The 19588-nt window shown below is 47.8% G+C and overlaps 4 protein-coding genes across 4 annotated transcripts; 1 reads left to right on the forward strand and 3 right to left on the reverse strand.

Annotated features, from left to right (window-relative positions):
* Positions 1–3392: 3392 nt before the first annotated feature.
* Positions 3393–7299, reverse strand: PpBr36_10093 (uncharacterized protein; the record flags this gene model as incomplete). Its single annotated transcript, XM_029897207.1, has 4 exons — positions 3393–4519; positions 4585–5365; positions 6156–6253; positions 6324–7299. 4 exons carry the CDS (start codon positions 7297–7299, stop codon positions 3393–3395), a joined length of 2982 nt encoding a protein of 993 aa, XP_029745005.1.
* A 1099-nt stretch (positions 7300–8398) lies between these two features.
* PpBr36_10094 (uncharacterized protein) lies at positions 8399–9413 on the reverse strand (the record flags this gene model as incomplete). The annotated part of the gene is made up of 2 exons (XM_029897208.1): positions 8399–8743; positions 8823–9413. The coding sequence occupies 2 exons, from the start codon at positions 9411–9413 to the stop codon at positions 8399–8401; spliced, it is 936 nt and encodes a 311-aa protein (XP_029744998.1).
* Positions 9414–12560: 3147 nt separating this feature from the next.
* PpBr36_10095 (uncharacterized protein) lies at positions 12561–12917 on the reverse strand (the record flags this gene model as incomplete). The annotated part of the gene is made up of 2 exons (XM_029897209.1): positions 12561–12713; positions 12792–12917. The coding sequence occupies 2 exons, from the start codon at positions 12915–12917 to the stop codon at positions 12561–12563; spliced, it is 279 nt and encodes a 92-aa protein (XP_029744999.1).
* Positions 12918–17677: 4760 nt separating this feature from the next.
* Positions 17678–17926, forward strand: PpBr36_10096 (uncharacterized protein; the record flags this gene model as incomplete). The annotated part of the gene is made up of 1 exon (XM_029897210.1): positions 17678–17926. The coding sequence occupies one exon, from the start codon at positions 17678–17680 to the stop codon at positions 17924–17926; it is 249 nt and encodes an 82-aa protein (XP_029745000.1).
* Between the last annotated feature and the right edge of the window lie 1662 nt (positions 17927–19588).

Consider the following 19588-nt stretch of genomic DNA (forward strand, 5'->3'; position numbering starts at 1 on the left):
CCCCCCCACTTCACCCGCGTTGCTAAAGACCAAGCTCTACGGGAGAGCGTGTCAAGCAGGGACCACAGAAAGTCGTATAATCGTGTGGGTATGCAGTACATATCATTCATGTTATATGAGTTGCTACAATCTCGAGATTGAACCTTTGCAGCGATTCGAGTCCAAGCTTAGTGCACAACCCTGAGAGGCACAGAGGGATGTCGTCATATAACTTTGAGCCAACCGTTGTCTTTAACTATGGACGGCACAGCTTTGGGGAAATACTGCTCCATCCATCAACGCAGTTTTCTAACTGTGGACAAAATAGCAACATATTCAGAGGGCCGTTGGCGTAAGCAGTATCACCAACCTTGGGAAAGTTAACAGCTATCAAGCACTCTTTGTACCGCTATATCAATTGCAGACTATTTTCAAGTTCTCATAGTCATTTCTCTTCGTTCCCAGAACGGTTATTTACTTGAATTTCCATTGCTGGAAGGATGTTCGTACGTATGGACCTTTTCGGAGATTTACTTGACGAGAACTTCTTGTTAAGGTGACAAAATATAGTGTAATCAAGGCTCATCTCTTGCCTTGTTGAGGCCCGACCCCACCGATGTCTTACTGGGATCATCTCGAAAAGTCCAACGTGCCCCGAGCTTGAGGTTAAAGCACCTTGGCAGTGTAGCCAGCCTTATCCATTTCAACTTGGTCCAGAAGACCTCAGAAAAATCTCAAATACCGGAGTTGTTTGTACATGCCAACAAAGGCATAACTTAATGCAGAACATTCAAAACCATCTGGCCCTACTCTTTGCAAGGACCCATATGTGATCCACCCGCTCAGGTGCTGATGCCTGACATGCATCTTGGGCAAATAAAATGATTTAGGCCCGCTTTAAATTTCCTACGTTCCTGAACTGAGGGAACCCAGTTCATATTGGCCACTATTGTTCTTGATCCGGGTTTGATATCAATTCTGCTCTTCCATTCTTGCCACATGTGCAGTCGCTGTTAGACGAGAAGTGGAGGTCGTATCCCGAAGAGAGGGCACCCCAGAAGGAAAGGCGGGATGTCGGGCCGAGTCAGAGCATCATCGGCCATCCCGAGCTCATGTCTCCCTGCTAGGGTAAGCAGGTCTGACCCAGCCAGCATCTCAAGGTAGCAGCAGCATGAACAGTTAAAAATAGTGAAAAAAAGGCTCGTTCTGTGGAATAATGGCAACAAGTGATAAGCAGAGAAGTGGGGTGCAATGCAGCGTCCCCAGCCATATGATGGAGCAAACAATCCGGGAGATGCAGCCTCCACTCAGAATAGGAGGCGGGCAGCCGTGAATGAGCCACTCCAGAAAGGTCTTGTCACCACGCCGGGGCCCTGAGCTTACCCGACACAACCATAATGGAAAGCCAGACTTTGGTGCTGGAGAGAAACAGCTTGAGGATTACAGCAACAGGACAGCTCTCACCCTGTAAGAAGCTCGCGGCACGCTGAGCAAAGGAGTGCACCGTGGCAGTTGCGGGTGCCGACACTGCAGCAGCAACCGCGATGAGAGTAGCAAAAACGGAGATAGTGAAACATATCTTGGCAGGATTTAAAGAAAAGCTGTAAAGAGTTTTTGCATTTGATAGTTAACGCAGGGTCGCTGTCGCTATAACTATTTCAAATTATCATTCGCGCTTTTGCCGAGTTAACTGTTACTATTCACGTCTCCAGCTCATGAATTCCGGGCAAAAATGTCGGTTTTTTGATGCGTATGCGTGTATTGATGTAGAGCTAATACTTATACCGCTTAGTGGCCTAGCCACCTTACGCACTAACTACTGCCTGCATTATTAACGCATTGATGTAATACTTATGCAAGACTGTTTTTTTATACATGAACAGGAGGCTCAATTGTCCCGATCTGACTAACAGGCTTACTTACATTTAATCGATAATGTATTTAGCAACGGGTATTACTCTCTGCAAAAATAGGTTGTTTAAGGATCAGGTAGCACTACAGTAGCATTAACATCATATTTCACATGGCAAAGTTTATAAGGCGATTTATGTTTAGCTTTAAACTTGGCCACATTATGATTTAACTAAAATAGATTGATATCAGCTATGCATTTGTAACTCCACTTATAAATCCATAGTTTTAGCTCTTTCTTTTTTAAATGTTAAACGTGGACGGCGCTTCCGGTTACGGTGGAGTTTTATCGCCCGAAGTTATAAACTATTCAAACTGTTCGAAGAAAAATGACTTTCGACTCAGCTAAACAGTTAAAGGACCGTGTAAACTTTACCACTACTATATGAGAACTTATATCAAAAATACGACTAGACTATTAATTAATTACGCAAATTGTAATAGTCGCATGATATGATTGCATAGTATCTAATGCCTTTCAATGTATACATCTTATATAAAGGAGTAACAAAGCTGTTCATTTTCGCAAGGTGCTCTCCTTACTCTTGTATCTTTGAACTGAACAACAAAACTATTTTACTTTGTGTTCTACGCTCTACGCTTTTTACGTCTGCAGCAGAGGGCGTTTGCTTTTATCCCTCAACTCTTTGCCCTTTTACAATTTCTTTTTTTTTATCAAAACAAAAAAAAAAGAAAATGAAATTTAGGAGTTTGCTCGCCGCCACAACCACTGCGGCGTATGTTTCGAATGTCGCGGCAACCGATTGCAAATATATGGTTTATGACGCGAAAAGCAACGCACTGCTTTTTGGAAACACAGCTAGCTTGAACGTATCCTACGTACTTATGGGAGTTCATGTTACTTTCTCCTCTCCAGATTGCGAGCCTAAATATGATCAGAACAACGGCAAGATTTACATCCTGGCGGCACGCACCGACGGTCGAACAATGCCACTTACTGTTCATGAATAATTATGAAATGGTTAAATTCTAATGCACTATCAAAATCACGTTCGATTCAAGCTTTACACGGGACGTATCCGCATTTCTTTTGGATTCATATCGGCTTTTTCTTTTCTTCTTTTTTTTTTTTTTGTGTATCAGACTGCTGGGCTACGGGCCTGGTAGAGGCCTGGATGTACCATTGTTTGCAAAGGTGTTAATAGTATTTATGTGTTTTGTTAGTTTGTCTGTGGTTTTCTTTATATACGTACTGCTATCCCGCTCTGGAAAAAAGCTCTTATAGAGGCTAAGGCTATTGGGCGACGTCATAATCGGCGGCACGCGCTTTCAGGGTTTTGGTCAATAAAAGCTTTATTTCATTTTTATTCACTGTTACTGGTAAAGTTTCATCTATCTGGCTGGTACAATTTCTTTACAACCTAATACACTCGTCTTCCGGTATCCCAATCATTAGCGCAATAGTTGCTACGTTACATATAATCCTCCTATTTTGCACTGTGAAAATTACGTTTGAGGGTTTTGTGAGATTTGTTATTGACTTATTGTCTTGCTATGCCCTTGGTTTTCCTAACAAACACAGGCATCCAGTCTAGCGGACAGTCAATCTCGATTACTTGCCCGCCTGGGAAGCTTTGCTCGGTTGCCTGCTCATGGCGGAAGCTAAACCATCGCCGGTCATCTTCAAGCCGCGGCAAATATACTTTGGACAATCGAGAACCCGGAGTTAATACCGGACAGCAGAGATAGGAATCCCCGTACATGTACTGCGAAGCCCCCACCAGCCAGCACTTCTCATCTCCTGGAAACTCGTAAAAGAGGGGTCGGATGACCGGACTGCCACGCTCGTGCGCCTCTGCCATCAACCTCCTGGTGTAGTCCCTCAGCGTCTCCCTGACGGCCAGGTACTTCTGACAGATGCCATAAACCTCCTCACCATACGACCAGACCTCGTTGTCGGCGCCGCTGCTGCTCGGCTCAGTGCCGCGCTTGGGCTCGCGATCCCCGTGCAGCCTCATGACGGGACAAAACGCACCCCACTGGAACCACCTGACAAACAGCTCCCTGAAACCCGGGTCGTCCGGGTCGCCGCCGTGGAAGCCGCCAATGTCGGTCGTCCACCAGGGCAGACCGGCGATGCCCATGTTGAGGCCCGCGGCCAGCTGGTTGCGGAAGCTTGCCCACGACGAGGCGATGTCCCCGCTCCACACCAATGCGCCGTATTTTTGGCTGCCGGCCCAGGCGCAGCGGATCAGATTGACGACCTTGTCCTGCCCGGCTTGCCTTTGCCCGTCGAAAAAGGCGCGGGCGTACTCGCGCGGGTAGATGTTGCCTATGGACAGGTTGGACCCAAGAAAGTAGCGGTAGTTGTCAAAGTCGTAAACCGAGTACTCTGGCTCGGCCTCATCGAGCCAAAAGGTCTTGATGCCCTTGGCGTGGTAGTTCTCCCTTGCCTTTGCCCATACGAACTGTCGGGCGGCCGGGTTGGTGGGATCAAAGTAGACGGTTTGGCCCTGGAACTCGAAATTGGTGCGAACGCCCCGTTCTGTACGCACTAGGAAACCATGTTCCATCATGTGCTTGAAATTGGATGATTTCTTGTCCACGGTAGGCCAGATGGACACCATGAGCTCAATATCAAGCTCGTTGAGTTCTTTGACCATGGCATCTTTGATGGAGAGGGGGGTTCAACAAGGGAGCCAACTTTGCGACGGTAGGGTTGGGAAAACTCACCTGGATCCGGCCAGTAGCGCGGGTCAAATTTCCATTCCCCTTGCATGGGCCAGTGAAAGAAGTCTATGACTATGAGATCGAGCGGTAGGTCACGGCGACGATATTCCCGAGCGACTTGGAGCAACTCTTCCTGCGTTTCGTACCGTAGCTTGCACTGCCAAAATCCCAATCCATACTCTGGCATCATGGGCGGCTTCCCCGTGACACTGGCGTACTTTTCGACAATCTCTGCAGGCGTATCCCCGACCGCCAGCCAGTAGTCCAAGGTCTTGGTCGAGTAGGCCTCGTACGAGGTCGTGTTCTTCCCAAACACGACCCGGCCGACCGCCGGGTTGTTCCACAGCATCCCGTACCCCAGCGAAGACAGGGCAAAAGGCACGCTGGCCTGCGAGTTGCGGTGCGCGAGCTCGAGGTCGAGGCCCTTGAGGTCCAGAAACGGCTGCTGGTACTGGCCCATACCAAAAATCTTTTCGTCGGGCGACTGGCTCTCGAAGCGCGCCGTGAGATGGTAGTCACCCCCGCGGAGGGGCTTGAACTCGCGCGCCTCGACCTCGATGGCGCTGCATTTTGCGTCGCGCAGGTCCCGCCGGTTCCGCGCGTACTCCTCGAGCAAGATGCTGCCGTCCGCCTTGTGGATCGTGATCTTGCCACGGCTGGTCACCGCCGCCTTGGCCTTGCCGTTTCGGATGGTGGCGGAACCGTCTTGTGCCGTGCTTATTTCATGCCTGACTGCTTGAGGCTCTTCGTCGAGCGCCCACGTCTCCGGTGGCATGATATGACTCTTGGTAGCTCGGATGCGAAAGGCGTCAGGACCCCACGGCTGGATCCATACCTCCTCCCCGTCGTAGCGATACACCAGACAACCATCTTTTTCGCAAATCATAGCTATGCAACGCCGGGAATTATTGCTCCTAACGCTTGTTTGGTCTAAGGCTGCACCCAGCACGCGTGTGGCCGTAGTTGTCTCCTTACCCAGGGTAGTCGGGCAGCAAAAAAAAAAAAAGAAAAGAAAAAGATCAGTGCAGCGGGAGATTTTATGGCATCCCCGGGATAAGCTTGGTGAAAAAGAAGAAAACTGCTGCCTGGGATGTCGGTTAAATGGGCGGTCCCCCGCAGCAACCAACCCCTCAGCAGGTGTTGACTTCGGAACACAACCGTCATGTCCGCCTTCTCCAAGTTTTCCCCTCCCCATCTCTCGAAAATCTCGATAGAGGTAGTATTATTAATTTTACAGTAGCTGGAGAGGAGCACCGTGCGTTATGTCAGGCTGTTTATTCCCCAGTATACCACAAGAATTGGTGACAATTAGGTTGATACTGCGTTAGTGAAGTGTATCACGGGTGCATTTTGTATTCTGCTCACAGAACTTTCTCACCCGACAGTGCAACAACTTCCTCCTTTACTATTCAAACCCCTTCTGTTACATCCTCAACAATGCAGCCAGTCTTGGGCGTCAGTTCTCGTCCATCCAAAGCATCAGAGAGCCACTTTAACGCTCTTCTGCCGCCACTTATAGATTCTTCCTGGTGTCCTCCAATGGTATTTCTGTCATAGCGTATGTTTGCGCCTACACTACATATCCTGGCCACATGTTCATCTGTCGTTCGGATGTTGGTGGTCTCGTCGTGTATAGCCTTGTATGCATAAACCGGCATTTGGGGAATGCCGTCTGCAAGAAAATAACAAAATTCCGTTAATAGGTTGATGGGAAATACCAAAAGTCAGCTTGGACGACTTACGATAACTCTCATGCCAGTTGTTACCAAACACCCGAGCCAGTTCAGGCGCTTTCATCATCTCATCGCCGTCGATGAAGTAGTCAAATATATCCTGACCGGCAAAAAGAGCAATCGCCTCTGCAGCCGGAATGTGCAAGGCACTGAGAAATGTCGTCGCATTATACAAGCCATCCTTGTGCAGGCGATCAATCAAGTACTGCCGCGCCTCCGGATACTGAACGGTCAGGCCGAGGAGTGCATAGGGCACGATGGCAGCTACCGGCGACGCCGTCACGTTGTATATGATCTGGGTGAAGTTGGAGAGCACTCCTCCGATAGCCACGCCCGAAAAGTCAAGCTCGGGCGCGTACGAGGCTTGCAGCTCTGCCGCGAAGCTGCTCGCAAACGCGCCGCCCGAATAGCCCCACAGAGCATAGCGGGCTCTGCTCGGATCCGTGAGGTTTGCAAAAGACAAGACAGCTCTGACGGAGTCAATGACTGCGTGGCCAGCCTGAGGCCCCGCGGAGAATGCTGCCTCGGGTCCTTCGAAATCAGGCACGTTCACGGCCCAGCCACGATTCAGACCTTCTCGGACGTCAGCCATCGTGCTCTCTCCGTAGATGGTCGACAAGCCATAGCTTGGGCTCTGGTCGACGTCGAGAGTGTTGTAGGGTATCTGATAGGACAGCAATGCTGGCTTGTCCCTGCCAGCTTTGCTTTCTTCGGTCGGTAGGAAAACAGTCGTCACCGCCCATGACGGTCTGTAACGAGTGTCTGTTGATCGAAATAGCAGCTGGTGCGCCTCTGCTGAGTTATTGACGAGGGCTGTTATGTTGGGAGGCGCCTGGCGAGCACGTAGGATTGTTCCCGGCGCTTTGCTTTCGAATCCGGGTGGTGCGCTGTACCATGGATCTTGGCTCGGTGGGATGAGCTCTGTGGCTATGGCGGTGGTCAGGACCCCGTATAGGGCCATCCATAGTCTAGCAAATCTGCCCATGCTGGACAAGCTTCTGAAATGCAACAAGAGGTGTTCCCAGGCCTGTTGAGTTATTGCGACGGCATATCATTTAGATCATGTCTGCGCTGATGCTTTTTATGCTTGTAAGTTGCCGAAAACCCGTGAAATTCGCGCTTTTCTTTTTTTTTTTTTTTTTTGCACTTGCTTTCGCGAGCACTTTTGAGCAATTTGCAACAATCCTTCCAATATCCGCAGTCTTCGCCACGTCTGAGTCGGATATTTACCAGCCAATGATCAAAGAATGTAAGCGACGATGCGGCTTGGCGCTGAAGAGGATTGCGGGGACAAGTCAGGCTGCGAAATAGTTTAAACGCTCAGTTGTTTTCTTTGCGCGACAGCTGGAGTTTTTTTTTTTTTTAAAGCGGCATGCATAAGAAAGCAAGGAGGGGTCTCGTATTATCACTCAAATAAAGATAATGCAACTGGTCGAAGCGATGCGGACACCGGAAAAGCGGAATGAGATATGCCCAATCTGAAAGTTGAACCATGAACCGGCCCGAGCACTCCAGTCGTGAGAAAATGTCTTGCACCGACCACTCCTTGGTATTGCAGGATCCACAATTTACAAGACACCTGAACCGCAGGTTACGCGCTGTAGAATATTCAGCCAGCATGCCTTTCTCCTGCCCGGCGGGTGGTGGTACGCACCAGCAACGGCGGAACCAGCGTCAGAGACTCAGAGGTAGAGAGTTCAACTCGATACGGCGACCGGCGGCAGGACCAGAGGAGCATAAATCTGTGATTCAACCGCTGGATCAGCGCTCCAGTCTCCATTTGCACTGTACCTGCACTGCCTGGACATCCGGCGCCGTGGTATACGAGGCACGGGGCAGCCGGTTGAAATTACAAGACCCTTTTGCCACATTGTCAAACCGCCATCGGCATGGTCCTTGCCTTACACATATCCGTAGCCAGGGAAGGGTACATCGAGCCTGTAGTTTATTATCTCAACGGAGTACCACGCTGACATGATAGCATATCAAACACTCATCAAAGCAATGTCTGTCAAACCCAAGAAATACTTCCCAATGCACCACCCAATAAAGCGACAGTAACAACCACCCGTAACTGCGCATGATTACTTGCTGGCAGCAAACTGGACCGCTGCAGCCTTGATGTTGGCAGCGAGCGCATTGGGCTGGCTCAGGAACGGCGCGTGGCCGGTGTTCATAGTGGCCTTGAACGCGTCCTCGGCGAACCCGGCAGTCATGCTCTGCTGCATAGACAGAGGCACGGCATTGTCTTGGGTCGTATACACGTAGCCAACAGGGATACCTCCGCTCCACGGCTGGAAAGTATTGCTCTCGGTGACGATCTTGACATTTTCGGAGCGCAGCTGCGATACGGCCCAAGCGACAGTCGCTTGGTCGCTGAGGTCATTATAAAAGACGCGGGCGGGGTCGATGGGGTTCATGACTTGGCCCTGAAGGCAGCGTTATTACAACTGATTCTGAGGATTCACAACTGGATCAATGGGCTCAATCGGGAGATTCGCTGCTTACTGTGACGTTGAACCAGGCCGGGAACTGCCCTCCAAGGGCATCCGACAGGCTGACCTGCGCTGGCAGCACAAACGCGCAAAGATAGAGCACCCCAACTACGCCGCCCTTTTTGCCGGCCGCCACGCGGTCCTTGACGCTCAACCCGGCGACTGCAGTGGAGGCTGGGACACCGGCGTACGAATGCGCGACCAGGATGACGTTGTTGCCCTGGTCAGCCTGTCGCGTGAGCTCGGTGCGGATGCGAGCTGCGTCGGCCTGCATGCCGACATTCGGATCCTTGGCACCGACGCTGGGGAGCGCGACCGAGATGGATGGATATGCGAGCAGACCCAACTCGGTGCGAAGGGCTTCGTACACGGTAGGTTGGTGCCAGGCGCCCGGAGCTATCACCACGGTTGGGGGCTTGCTTGGTAGCGCAGGACCACTAGGACCAGCTGCTGCTGCAGGGCCTGCGGGGACGGGCGGTGCTGGCGGGGATGGCGGAGCTGCGATGGCGTTGCTAATGGAAGACATAATAGAGGGAGCAGAGTCGACAGGCTTCGAGGAAGCGACTGCGGCAGCTGCCAGGATCAGCATGGCTGAAAGGCGCATTTTTAAAACGTTGGAAAAGGGAAAAGGGTAAATGAATGGAAGTTCAAATCTGAAACCGAAATTCTCCTGAAGAGAAGACCAAAAGAATGTGGTGAAGAGTAAGATGTAACAAGCGAGTGAACAAATGCGCGATGGTTCTCAACCGAGGAATTCGCTTTACCTTTCTTCCACCGTCCTTGACTTTATAGTACAGCTCCTTCAGGCGCTACGGCGAATCCGTGCGGCGAAGATACGTTGGCGGCAAGCTATCGAGGAGAACTTTCTAGATTCGTTCCTGGCCAAGCCCTTCGCGCTACCGTGACAAATCAGGGGCAGGGCTGACTCCGAATCGACACCGCACACGCTAGCGCAGTCCCAACGGCACTTGTAAACGCGTTACAAACCAAGCTTCAATGCCACTAGCCTCGTTGCATCTGGGTAGCCGGCCTCGTGGCGGTAGACTCTGCGTAGGTTGTATGGGGATAGGACCGCCTCAACATGCTGCTGAACAATTCAGCGAAGAAAGCAGAAAAGATTGCAATTAATGCAGGTCACCTTGGATAAATTGACACCTCTACGAAATCTGGGAAATTAATCATGGCAAATAGACATGAATGAAGCACATGCCCGAATACGACCCTAGGTCCTCGGTAGCGATAATATAATATGCACATTATATACTTGCAGGCAACCGGGAAATATGTACGATAAAGCTACCGGGCATGTATTCAGAAGGAAAAAGCAAAGTGTACGGATTGCGTATGAAGAAGCGGTTAAAAAACTATTTTCAAACGTGTCCGCGGGTTATAATACCAGTGTTAGCTGTTGACAGTTACAAATGGCCAGTTTGTGTCCTACTTCCAAACAAATCCCCCACCTGATTGGGAAATATATGGGTTAAAGCGCAGGCAATATTAACTTTACAGGGTTTACTGAACTAGTGCGCAACGTCCAGCTGCCATTTTTGCTTTTTATCATTGTTGGCGAAAGCCAAGAAGCCAGAGGTTTGATCCGACGACCGAGGCGCATCGAAGCCGGCGGACAAATATGGCAGGGGTTGGCCGATAAACTTCGAGGAGAGGGAGGCTTGTGGACGTAAATGTCTGGCCCGTCAATCTCCCTTTACCCTTTTAAGCCACCTTTGTGCTAGTTGCATACTGGCCTCGGTTTGGCTAATATACGTTCGTAACCTGGGGATACTGGTGGTTTTCTTGGGCCAGGATTACCAAGCAAAGGCGGAAAAAGGATAGGGAGTTCGATAAAAACCGCCTAAATACATTGGGTCATATTTGAGGTTAGTATAATAAAGGTAGCCCAGAAGGAGAGAGGTGAAAAAATAGCAAAATAACCAGGATAGTTGTGTTAATATTACTTCGGAAATGGGAATTAACAATTAAATCGTGCAAAAAACAAAACAATGGGTTTAAAGTGGTAGTTATGTACAATAGTCACCATAATTTCTTTTCCATTATATAGGGTAATTTTTAACAGAACTAATTACCAATGGATAATTATTATAATAAATATATTTTATTTATTAATTCCTGTACAAGTGTTAATAAAATATATATATGTCGGCATGGGACACGCGGAGAAAATGCTTAATATAAGCTCATCTGGGAGGTCAGGAAGTGTATCATATGCCAATCTCAATCCGGGGGAACTTTGTCAAAAGCAGAATGGTGGTGGGAAGGACAAGAGTGTTCAAGGAAAGAATAAAGAATTTGGGCTGCACTACCACGTCTGCAGTGGTGGCGGGGGCGCTTTTGACTATTTCCACTTGTGTTGCCCACTGCATAATGCTGCATGCCCCGTAGGTACACCGTGTTAAAGTCCAAGCGAGTTGGTCCGACTTTTTTCCCTTTTCCGATTCGGAAATTGACAGTAAGAACAAAGCAAGTATTGTCCCCCGATGTTTTGCATACTGCCGCCGCTGTTTAGGTTTTTGCATCAAAATAGCAAACATATCCCTGGAACCAAGGGGTTTAGTTGCATTCCGATTCCAGGCCGTGTTTACGATTGGTTGCACGCAGATAAGGTAGAGTGACCTCGGGATTTTAGGGGTTGTAAAGCAAAATAGCAGCGGTTCCACGTCCAGCGCTCAGTCAGCCGAGAGGAGATTTTTCAAGCAGGCGCTGAACCAGGATTTCCATAGCTGCTAGATCACTGCTTCCGAATCCCAACTTTGATAACACTACATTTAATGAGTTTCAGGTTGGGCGAATGTCGACCAATAACATACGAGGCTAGTGCTCCTAATTTGAGGATCATGAGACCCGTGACCTTGACTGCCTCTAGTATAGGTAACCAGTGCAGCAACATCTTGCTATAAAAGGACAAATAAAATTGAATTACGGCTGCAGCCGCGTGCAATCGCCCAGAGTAGCAAACTTTGTCCCACTTTAACCAACCCGTATTGGATAAAGTGGGTCTGAATCGGATGGCAGCCTTGCAGCCTCGAGGCACGCCAGCCCATGACACATCTCACTCGATTCCGGGGAAGATGTAAGTTCAACTGCGCCAAAGAGGACCTTGAAGCATATTCCTAAAAAGGCGGTTTATAGTACATAAATGGGTTATCGACTGTTCCACGGTATTCTTTGCCATTTTCCCTTGATTTCATTCATCTTTTTCTCTGCGATTCTTGGTATTGCACGCCACGTGCCCTGCTGATAATAAGACGTGTGTGAAACTCACGGAGCAGTCTCTGACTGCCGTTGTGTGCTTGGCCGGCGGCAGCGTCCCGCTCTCCGGAATTATAAAGCCCGTTCCGTTAGCATAATACCTGTCGCTCGCATTCCGATAATCTATCCCTGCCTGAGCGCGAATGGCGAGAAGCGTTATCCCAACTCCATCAGCAAAACGACTAGTAAACTATCCTAGCCTGCGATGCAAATATCAAAACGCCGGTAACGGGCCGCTAATAACCCAAGGAAACCTTCCCTTCCGTCGACTTCGCGTCGCTCTTGATGCCCAGAGGACAGATTCCCAACCGGCCATTGCGAAGCCCCATCTGGCAGAGACGGAACACTAATCCAGAAAGCATTGGCTGCAGAGGGCTTTCGGCTAAAACCTCAAACTATTCACTCCATAACTTCGGTGGGGGGATGCAGTTTTGCGCAGTAAATGTAAGCCAACAACCGGACAAAGACAGACTACGCGGGCTTCCTAACCTTGCATCCCCGCGGCTCGCGACATGACATCCTTTGTAACCACAGCAGCCACGTGAGCGGCCTTGCCGTATACCTTTTGGTAAAGCTTGAGTTGGCCACTCTCGCGTGTGGTAAGCTCCTCGAGTTTGCTAACGTAAACAGCCAACTGCTGGACTACACTGGACCGGAAGCTATTCTCTTAGCATCGTCGCCACGCATCAGGAGCTGGCCAGCGTAAAGAAACAACCGGATTTTCCTTGGCGGCATCCGCGGGGTCCGCTGGACTGCATCGCTTGGAAACTGGACCCGGCAGCGGCGCTGCTACACCAGACAGGAACAGCAGCAGCAGCAGCAGCAGCAGGAGCAAAACCATAGTGAATGATATTGGGCGAGGTTGAATGCCCTATTTGACGATATCCCTGAGAAAACCTTCACGCGGTCAATCGCAAATCTTTTTATTCGGAAAGAATATATGTTCTTGTAAACGCCAGCGATTTGGAACCTGCCGATCAGTCGATCCTTGACTTGTACAGCATTATAGGTTTATGCGTCAAACAAATGAAAAAAAACCACCGGTATGAAAGGTGACAAAGGCGGTATTCCACCGGCTCGGAATTTTCATTGTGGGCATCAAGTTGATTTCGGTATGAAATTTCAATATTGCGTCCAGACATCACGAGTGACGGTATTCCTGCTGACGACAACATATTAACTACAGCCTTTGCGAATTAGACATTAGTGGTAACAACCGCCACAATGGACAGGCTGACACCGCTCATGGGAATTTTAATAGACTGGCGCTACACCAAATGGTGATGCTGGTATGAAAGCCCAGATGACTCGTGCGACGAGGCTGCCGGGATCCGGGTCCAAGTCGCAGCCTCGATTTTGCCAGCACAATCGACAGCCTTTCGTGCTTGCCACTGTTGTCGACGACAAGGGTATCTCTCACATCAGGAACTGCAAGACAGAAGTTGCTCCGATGCACGGCACGCTGCAAACACAAGCAAGAGCACGGGAGGGACCCAAGAATATGGGTGCAGTTGCAGCCAGGGTCACAAAAATAAGCCATCCCAGATAAAGAAGTTGACCGCCCACAAGAGAAGCTGATAAATTATTGCATCGAAACTCGGCAGGGGAAACCGGGCTGTTAGGAGGAAACACGACTCGCAGGAGAAACTTAAATCGGTAACAAAAAACGTGTGTGATGAACAATAAACTTTGTTTTTCTAGCAATAACTGTTGCGGTCAATAGATCTCGGTGTTTGAATAGGTCAGCGTTGAGAACACGATAAAATCTCTGCAGCGCACGTCAGCCTAAAAGGCGCTACTCGCTATAGACATGGCTTTCCTACCAAACAAACTCAACTGCACTTTACGTTGGCATGCGCTAACCACTGAAATTGAGGCAAGAGGTACGGCTCTGTGGCTTTTTAGCGCTGAGAAGTATAGCAATCGGGAATCTCTTCCTTGCACCCCGACCCGCACGATATATTCAGGTCCATGCAATGCAAACTCACTGGGTAATCGTATCGTCGTACGTCGAAGTTCCGATGGTGGGAGTTTAGATAATGAAAAACTCAACTTTGCCGGCGTGACCGCCTGGCGACGAGTAAGGTATGCCGAAACCCACCCATGGGGGCCCGCGTCGGCCCAAATTGGTGGCGCGGGCGACCCGTGGGTGGGTTAAATTATTTACGGGGGCACCAGGCCCGGCCAAAATTAAACCCAGACTTTTTCGGCCGGGCCGGGCCCCGTGCAAAACCGGTAAAAATATATACTTCGCGTATTAATATGAATAATTTTGTTATTTAAAATATAATGTAATGGTAGAGTTTGTAACTAAAATGCAAAATAAAAAGAAATTTGTTAAACTTTTGTTTTATAATTAAAAGTTTCTTTTTTATTTGTTATTTTTACTTTCTTTACATTATTTTTATTTTGTATCCGCTTTAGTACAGGAGTCCGCGGGCCCTCATTAACCCGCCAAAAGCCGGTGGGCTGGTGGGCCATGCCGGTCTAATCCCTTTTTTCGGGTTTTGGCAGGCTTTAGGCAGCGGGGCAACTTTGCCTATTATTATCACCGGCGATAAAAAAAACATAAGCCGACACAATTGCAAGGTTACCGGGTGTCAATCGACCTTGGGACGGAGAATGCGGGCTTCCGATGCTGGAATTGCAGGCTATTTTCAACTGCAGTGACGACATGATGGTCTTGAAATGCGGTCAGCGATGATACATTTTTCGGTACGAGCAGGCCTGACAAGATTCAGGCTCAGTCAGATTGTACCATAAGGTTTGATGCTAGAATGCTTCCTGGCTTGGCAGGTCGACACAAAAAAAAAAGAGACAGCGGGCCCTGCACTTGCTTTAGGGAACACATCGACAGTATTTGCCGCTGGAATGGAAGCAATCCCGGTTTAGATGGATTGTTAACGCAGCGGGTTTTCCTTAGGGCAAAAAAGGGGAGAATTAAACAGCACTACTAGGGCTGGAAATCAGTCTCTTTTTTGTCAAAACCTATAAACTATTTGTGGTTTCCAAAGCTTCTCCTCGAATTCAACAAATTCCGCTTTTCCTTTGTACAAATTTGCTCGATCACCAAACGTTTTCGCCATTGTCGAGCCACCGGCAAAAGATGTATTTCCAAGGATTTGATGGTGTCGAAAATGGAAATTGAAGTTATCTGAAGTCCGGTTGGCAGGGTTGCAGAGGAGTGAATATAAAGCTTTTCTCCCTTCTGTCCCGATTAAGTACTGGGTGAAAAGCCAGTGGCTGGTCGGGTGGATAATACTGAGAAACAATTAGCGTTGACATGGTTGATACGTTACTCCCTATTCCACTATGGTCGAACTCATCTCACTTCGAAATGAAACAGATAAAGATGTGCCTTTTGTCTTTTCCTCTAGACACTAGTTTTTTTACGTAAACTGTTGAAGCAGCAATGCTGTAATTATTCGCTAGCAGCAGCATGTAATCACGTTCCAGCAGTGAAACTCGTTTTGAAAAGGGGCTACTGCAAATGGTATATAGCCAGCCCTTACTGGTTGCCAGATGAAGCTTCCCGGTAGCCCTGCGCCGGCAGTCGACACAGAGGTCCAGGCCTTTCCGTCTACCTCTTGATCACGAAGTCACGGCAAAGGGCGCCTTGGATAAGGTATAACGTTTCGAGCGAGAAAAGGGTCAAGTTGATATACTGGCTGGTCGACAACACACAAAAGACGGGGCAGGTTAATGTTCATTTGGTAATGGCCGAGGCTGACCCCCACGCCTGTCAGCTCCCTATGTTCAGGTTGCGGCATATCATACAGCAAGTACGATACGGGCAAAAGGGCAAGAAAATGGTGACACAGCTAACGTAATATATTTCCAAACATCGGGGGTTCGAAAACTCGAAAAGTCGAAAACCAACTGAAGGTGCCAAGCAGTAGTTAGAGCCACATTGGCCACTAAACAATAATGGGTCATGATAAACATATTGAAAAGACGATGTTGAGAACAGCCAAAGGAACCAGGTATTGAAAGTTTGACGGCACAGGCAGCCTTGTTCGGTAAGCTGATAATGTCTGCCAGGCTTGTTGCGGGAAGGACTTTTACTGCCAAGGCCAAAATGATGTCGAAACTATTAAAGGAAAACGGCTTACTGTTGAGGATCATGCCTATGCTGAAAAAGACTGTTAAAATGGCGGTTGTCCCTTCCGCAACTCGATGGAAGGAGAGTATAAATGACGATTAGGACGAAGCAGGTAAAGAAGGAGATCCGAGTAAAGGGCTTTAAAACGGGCAAATATTATAAATCTTGCCAAAATAAGCACAAGGACGAACTTAAATCTATAGCAACCCGGCATTGTGATTACACACTTGGGTTAGAGTCTGGAACCAATAGTTTGCAAACGTACAACTTGAGCGGCGCTTAGATGCGGTATTATAAAATTAACTTATCGAAGGGCGTTGCCACGCAGGTTTGCGAGAAGATCTATTTCCAACGTTTTGTATAAGAGAAAATTGAGTTTATTAAAACGAAAACCGGCTATGGTGATGAATTGTGCCTAAAAACACCTTCGACGCTTTAGTTTTAAAGCAATTTATAAAATGAATAAACCCGACAGGCTTGTATATTCCACTACCAGGGCTCGTAAGCTATTTTTAAGCAGATCCTCAACCTCCCTTGTTTTTAAAATCAGCGGTTACTAAGTATAGCATATCTCATGACGGTATAACGCAAGGGTTGCCGGCGTCGGCTTTTTTCACGTAATTTATTAAGCGGATTGAGTAAATAATGGAAGCAGTTCGAGGTCCGCAACCACAGGTAATATTCTTTAGGTAAACAAAAAGGTTCAAAATTGAATCTCAAAAGTTATATTCGACCATAGTCATGGAGAATACCAAGCCCGGGATGTGGAATACCTGCTAATATTCTCAAAAAGCCTCGTTTGACAGTGGTAGAGCTTCTTATATTAACTATAGGTTTCTAATATACGCATGGCCTTAATGTACCGTCAGCAGCATTGGTATAGTTAGCAGAAATTCTTGGCAGTTTTACTTTATAAACCATAGAGTTTATTTGGAAATTATATCGAAATCTAGCGTATCTACAGCCGCGCGTACCACCCACCACTTTTCAAAAGTACGAGTATTCACCCTTATTATTAAAGAGAGCGTTCTTCGCAGGTACGAAAGCGTGTGAGAGCGGGCTTCTTCTATATTATCAGGGGAAAAATAAATAAAATTAATAATTCTAGAACATGCTATTAGTTTGTCGATGCGCTGTTTTGGATTATATTACAAGCAAAGCTTTAATAATTAGCCTGCATTGCTTTGTGAGAAGAGATGATCACATTAAAGATGCTTTAATGCATATCCTTACAATGGCAACGGGCATGAATAAGATATATTAATATTACACACCTCACTCTTAAGTGATGATAACATAAACGAGACCGATTATAACTTTCAATTGCGTGTGTAAGGCACAAGACTGCCAGCCCTTGCAAGCAATGTTACTTAGTTTACAAAATATAACCTCATTTTTTCCTTCATTCCAATCTTTGTCGCTCACCTCCAACGCTCCCAAGTGCACATTGAATACAAACTTCACCTTTGGACTACAAATATTTCCAATAATTACCTAACATGCAGATTTTTAACGTCATGCCGCTTGTGGCTCTTTTTGCCCTGGGCGTTACAGCCGCCCCTATGCCAACAACTACGGACATGCAAGCCTCCCCTGCAAACCGGGTAGATTCCACAATCCTGCCAGCTCAACATTTTGACAACATTCACCAAAAGCGCCAGTCTTATTACGTGTGCCGTGACTGCAACAGGCAATTCAAAACTGAAAAGGCGTTGCAAAACCATAAAGACAGCACGATTCACCCTTGAAAGGTTTTCGGCATTCTAGCTTGGTGGCAAAAGGAGCCGAAATAGCAATAGAATAGTGCCGGGGGACCTTTGTCTATTGAAAATAGTGTAAATAAGAATCAAGTCAGGACCCCCTTAGCTGATTATGTTACATTCACAACTGCGGACCGCGCTCCGTCACCAGACTTCAGGATATTTTACTCAATTGTTCATTCTAGTGTGGCTAGATGTACTATCAAAACAATCCACGTTGACAATTTTTTTTGCAGATGTAAAAGTGCGGAGAGAGCGTTGTTTGAAAGATAGGGAAGAAATTTGCAGGAAAATGGAGAAAACCAAAAAAAAACTCGCAAAGTAAATCGCAAACCCTATCTTCAATAGTTACATTTTTGTCACGTCCGCCACTCCATTGTCACTAGGGTCCTCATTTGCACCGATTCAGCCTTGGGGGATGAGGTTAGTTTTATGTTTAATTTATCCGTTAATCGCAAACGGACTGCCTGTGTCTGGACCACTACACTCTTAAGCAAAATCTGTTGTGCAAAACCCTGTCGAGTCACAGTTTGGAAGGGGATAAACAACCTTTATTCGAATACCGACCTTACTTTTTAATCCTGTTTCAAGAAAATTGCGAACAAGTCCGCAACACTTTTCCGCTGCATATATTAAGCAGCACACGTGCAAAAGCAGGTAATAGTTATTTCATGTCTTGAGAAGCGTCTGTCACGTCAATCTCTTGCCAAGATGCGTGCGGGATAGCAGGGCGTAGGTGGCTAGGATGTTTTGCCGAAATCGAAAAAAAAACAATAAAGAAATACCGCGCCAGACAGTTGGAGCAAAAAGCTACAAAGCTATTTGTTCGTAATTCAAATAATACTAGTTGCACGATTTCAACAGCTAAACTCAGCTAAGGCTTGCCAAAACCCAAAAAACAGGTTTAACCCGGCCCGGCTCACCAGCCCATGGGCTTTTGGCGGGGGCCCGTAATGGCCCACAAATTCTTTTAGCGGGTTTAATCCGAATTGGGTAAAACGCAAGTTTGTTTTAGACAGACATAATAATATCTTACATTTGAGTCATAGTTTTTAATGTTATAGTGTCCTTTAATCAACAAATTTACTCATATGGAAACGGAAAGTATATGTTTTTACGGGTTTTGCACGGGGGCAGCGGGTTGCAAAAAAACACGCGTTCAGTTTTGGGCTGGGCCGGAGCTCCCTATAAATAATTTAACCCATTTATGGGTCGCCCGCCCCACCAGTTTGGGCTGACACGGGGGGTTTTGGAATGCCTTAAAGTCAGCACGTGGGTTGCACGTTTTTTAATTCGTTTCGTTTGCTAGTTTTACTATCAAGTTCACTCTTTTTAATTCTCCGTCTTTGTGAAACCCCTTAGCGTAAATCTTCTCGCACTAGCAGGTGCCCACGCCTCCATGCGGGCAAATCGGGCAGCAGCCCACACTGACAGTTGCAGGTGACCTTGAGACGTGGCCGCCACGCTTTTCGTTTCAATTGGCAGCGCTAATGGACGGCACTTCAAAGTCGAGTAGTTGGAACGGTTCACGGACTCGTATGGACTTTCCCGAATTGTGTCTGTAACTCCCGAAGTGTTTCTGTAACTGCCGCACCCAAGTCTGATCGCCCGTGGGCTCGACGTGCTGTCATTTGTTTGGTGACGTCGACC

This window comes from Pyricularia pennisetigena (genome assembly GCF_004337985.1).
Source record: "Pyricularia pennisetigena strain Br36 chromosome 7 map unlocalized Pyricularia_pennisetigena_Br36_Scf_7, whole genome shotgun sequence".
Lineage (NCBI taxonomy): Eukaryota > Fungi > Ascomycota > Sordariomycetes > Magnaporthales > Pyriculariaceae > Pyricularia > Pyricularia pennisetigena.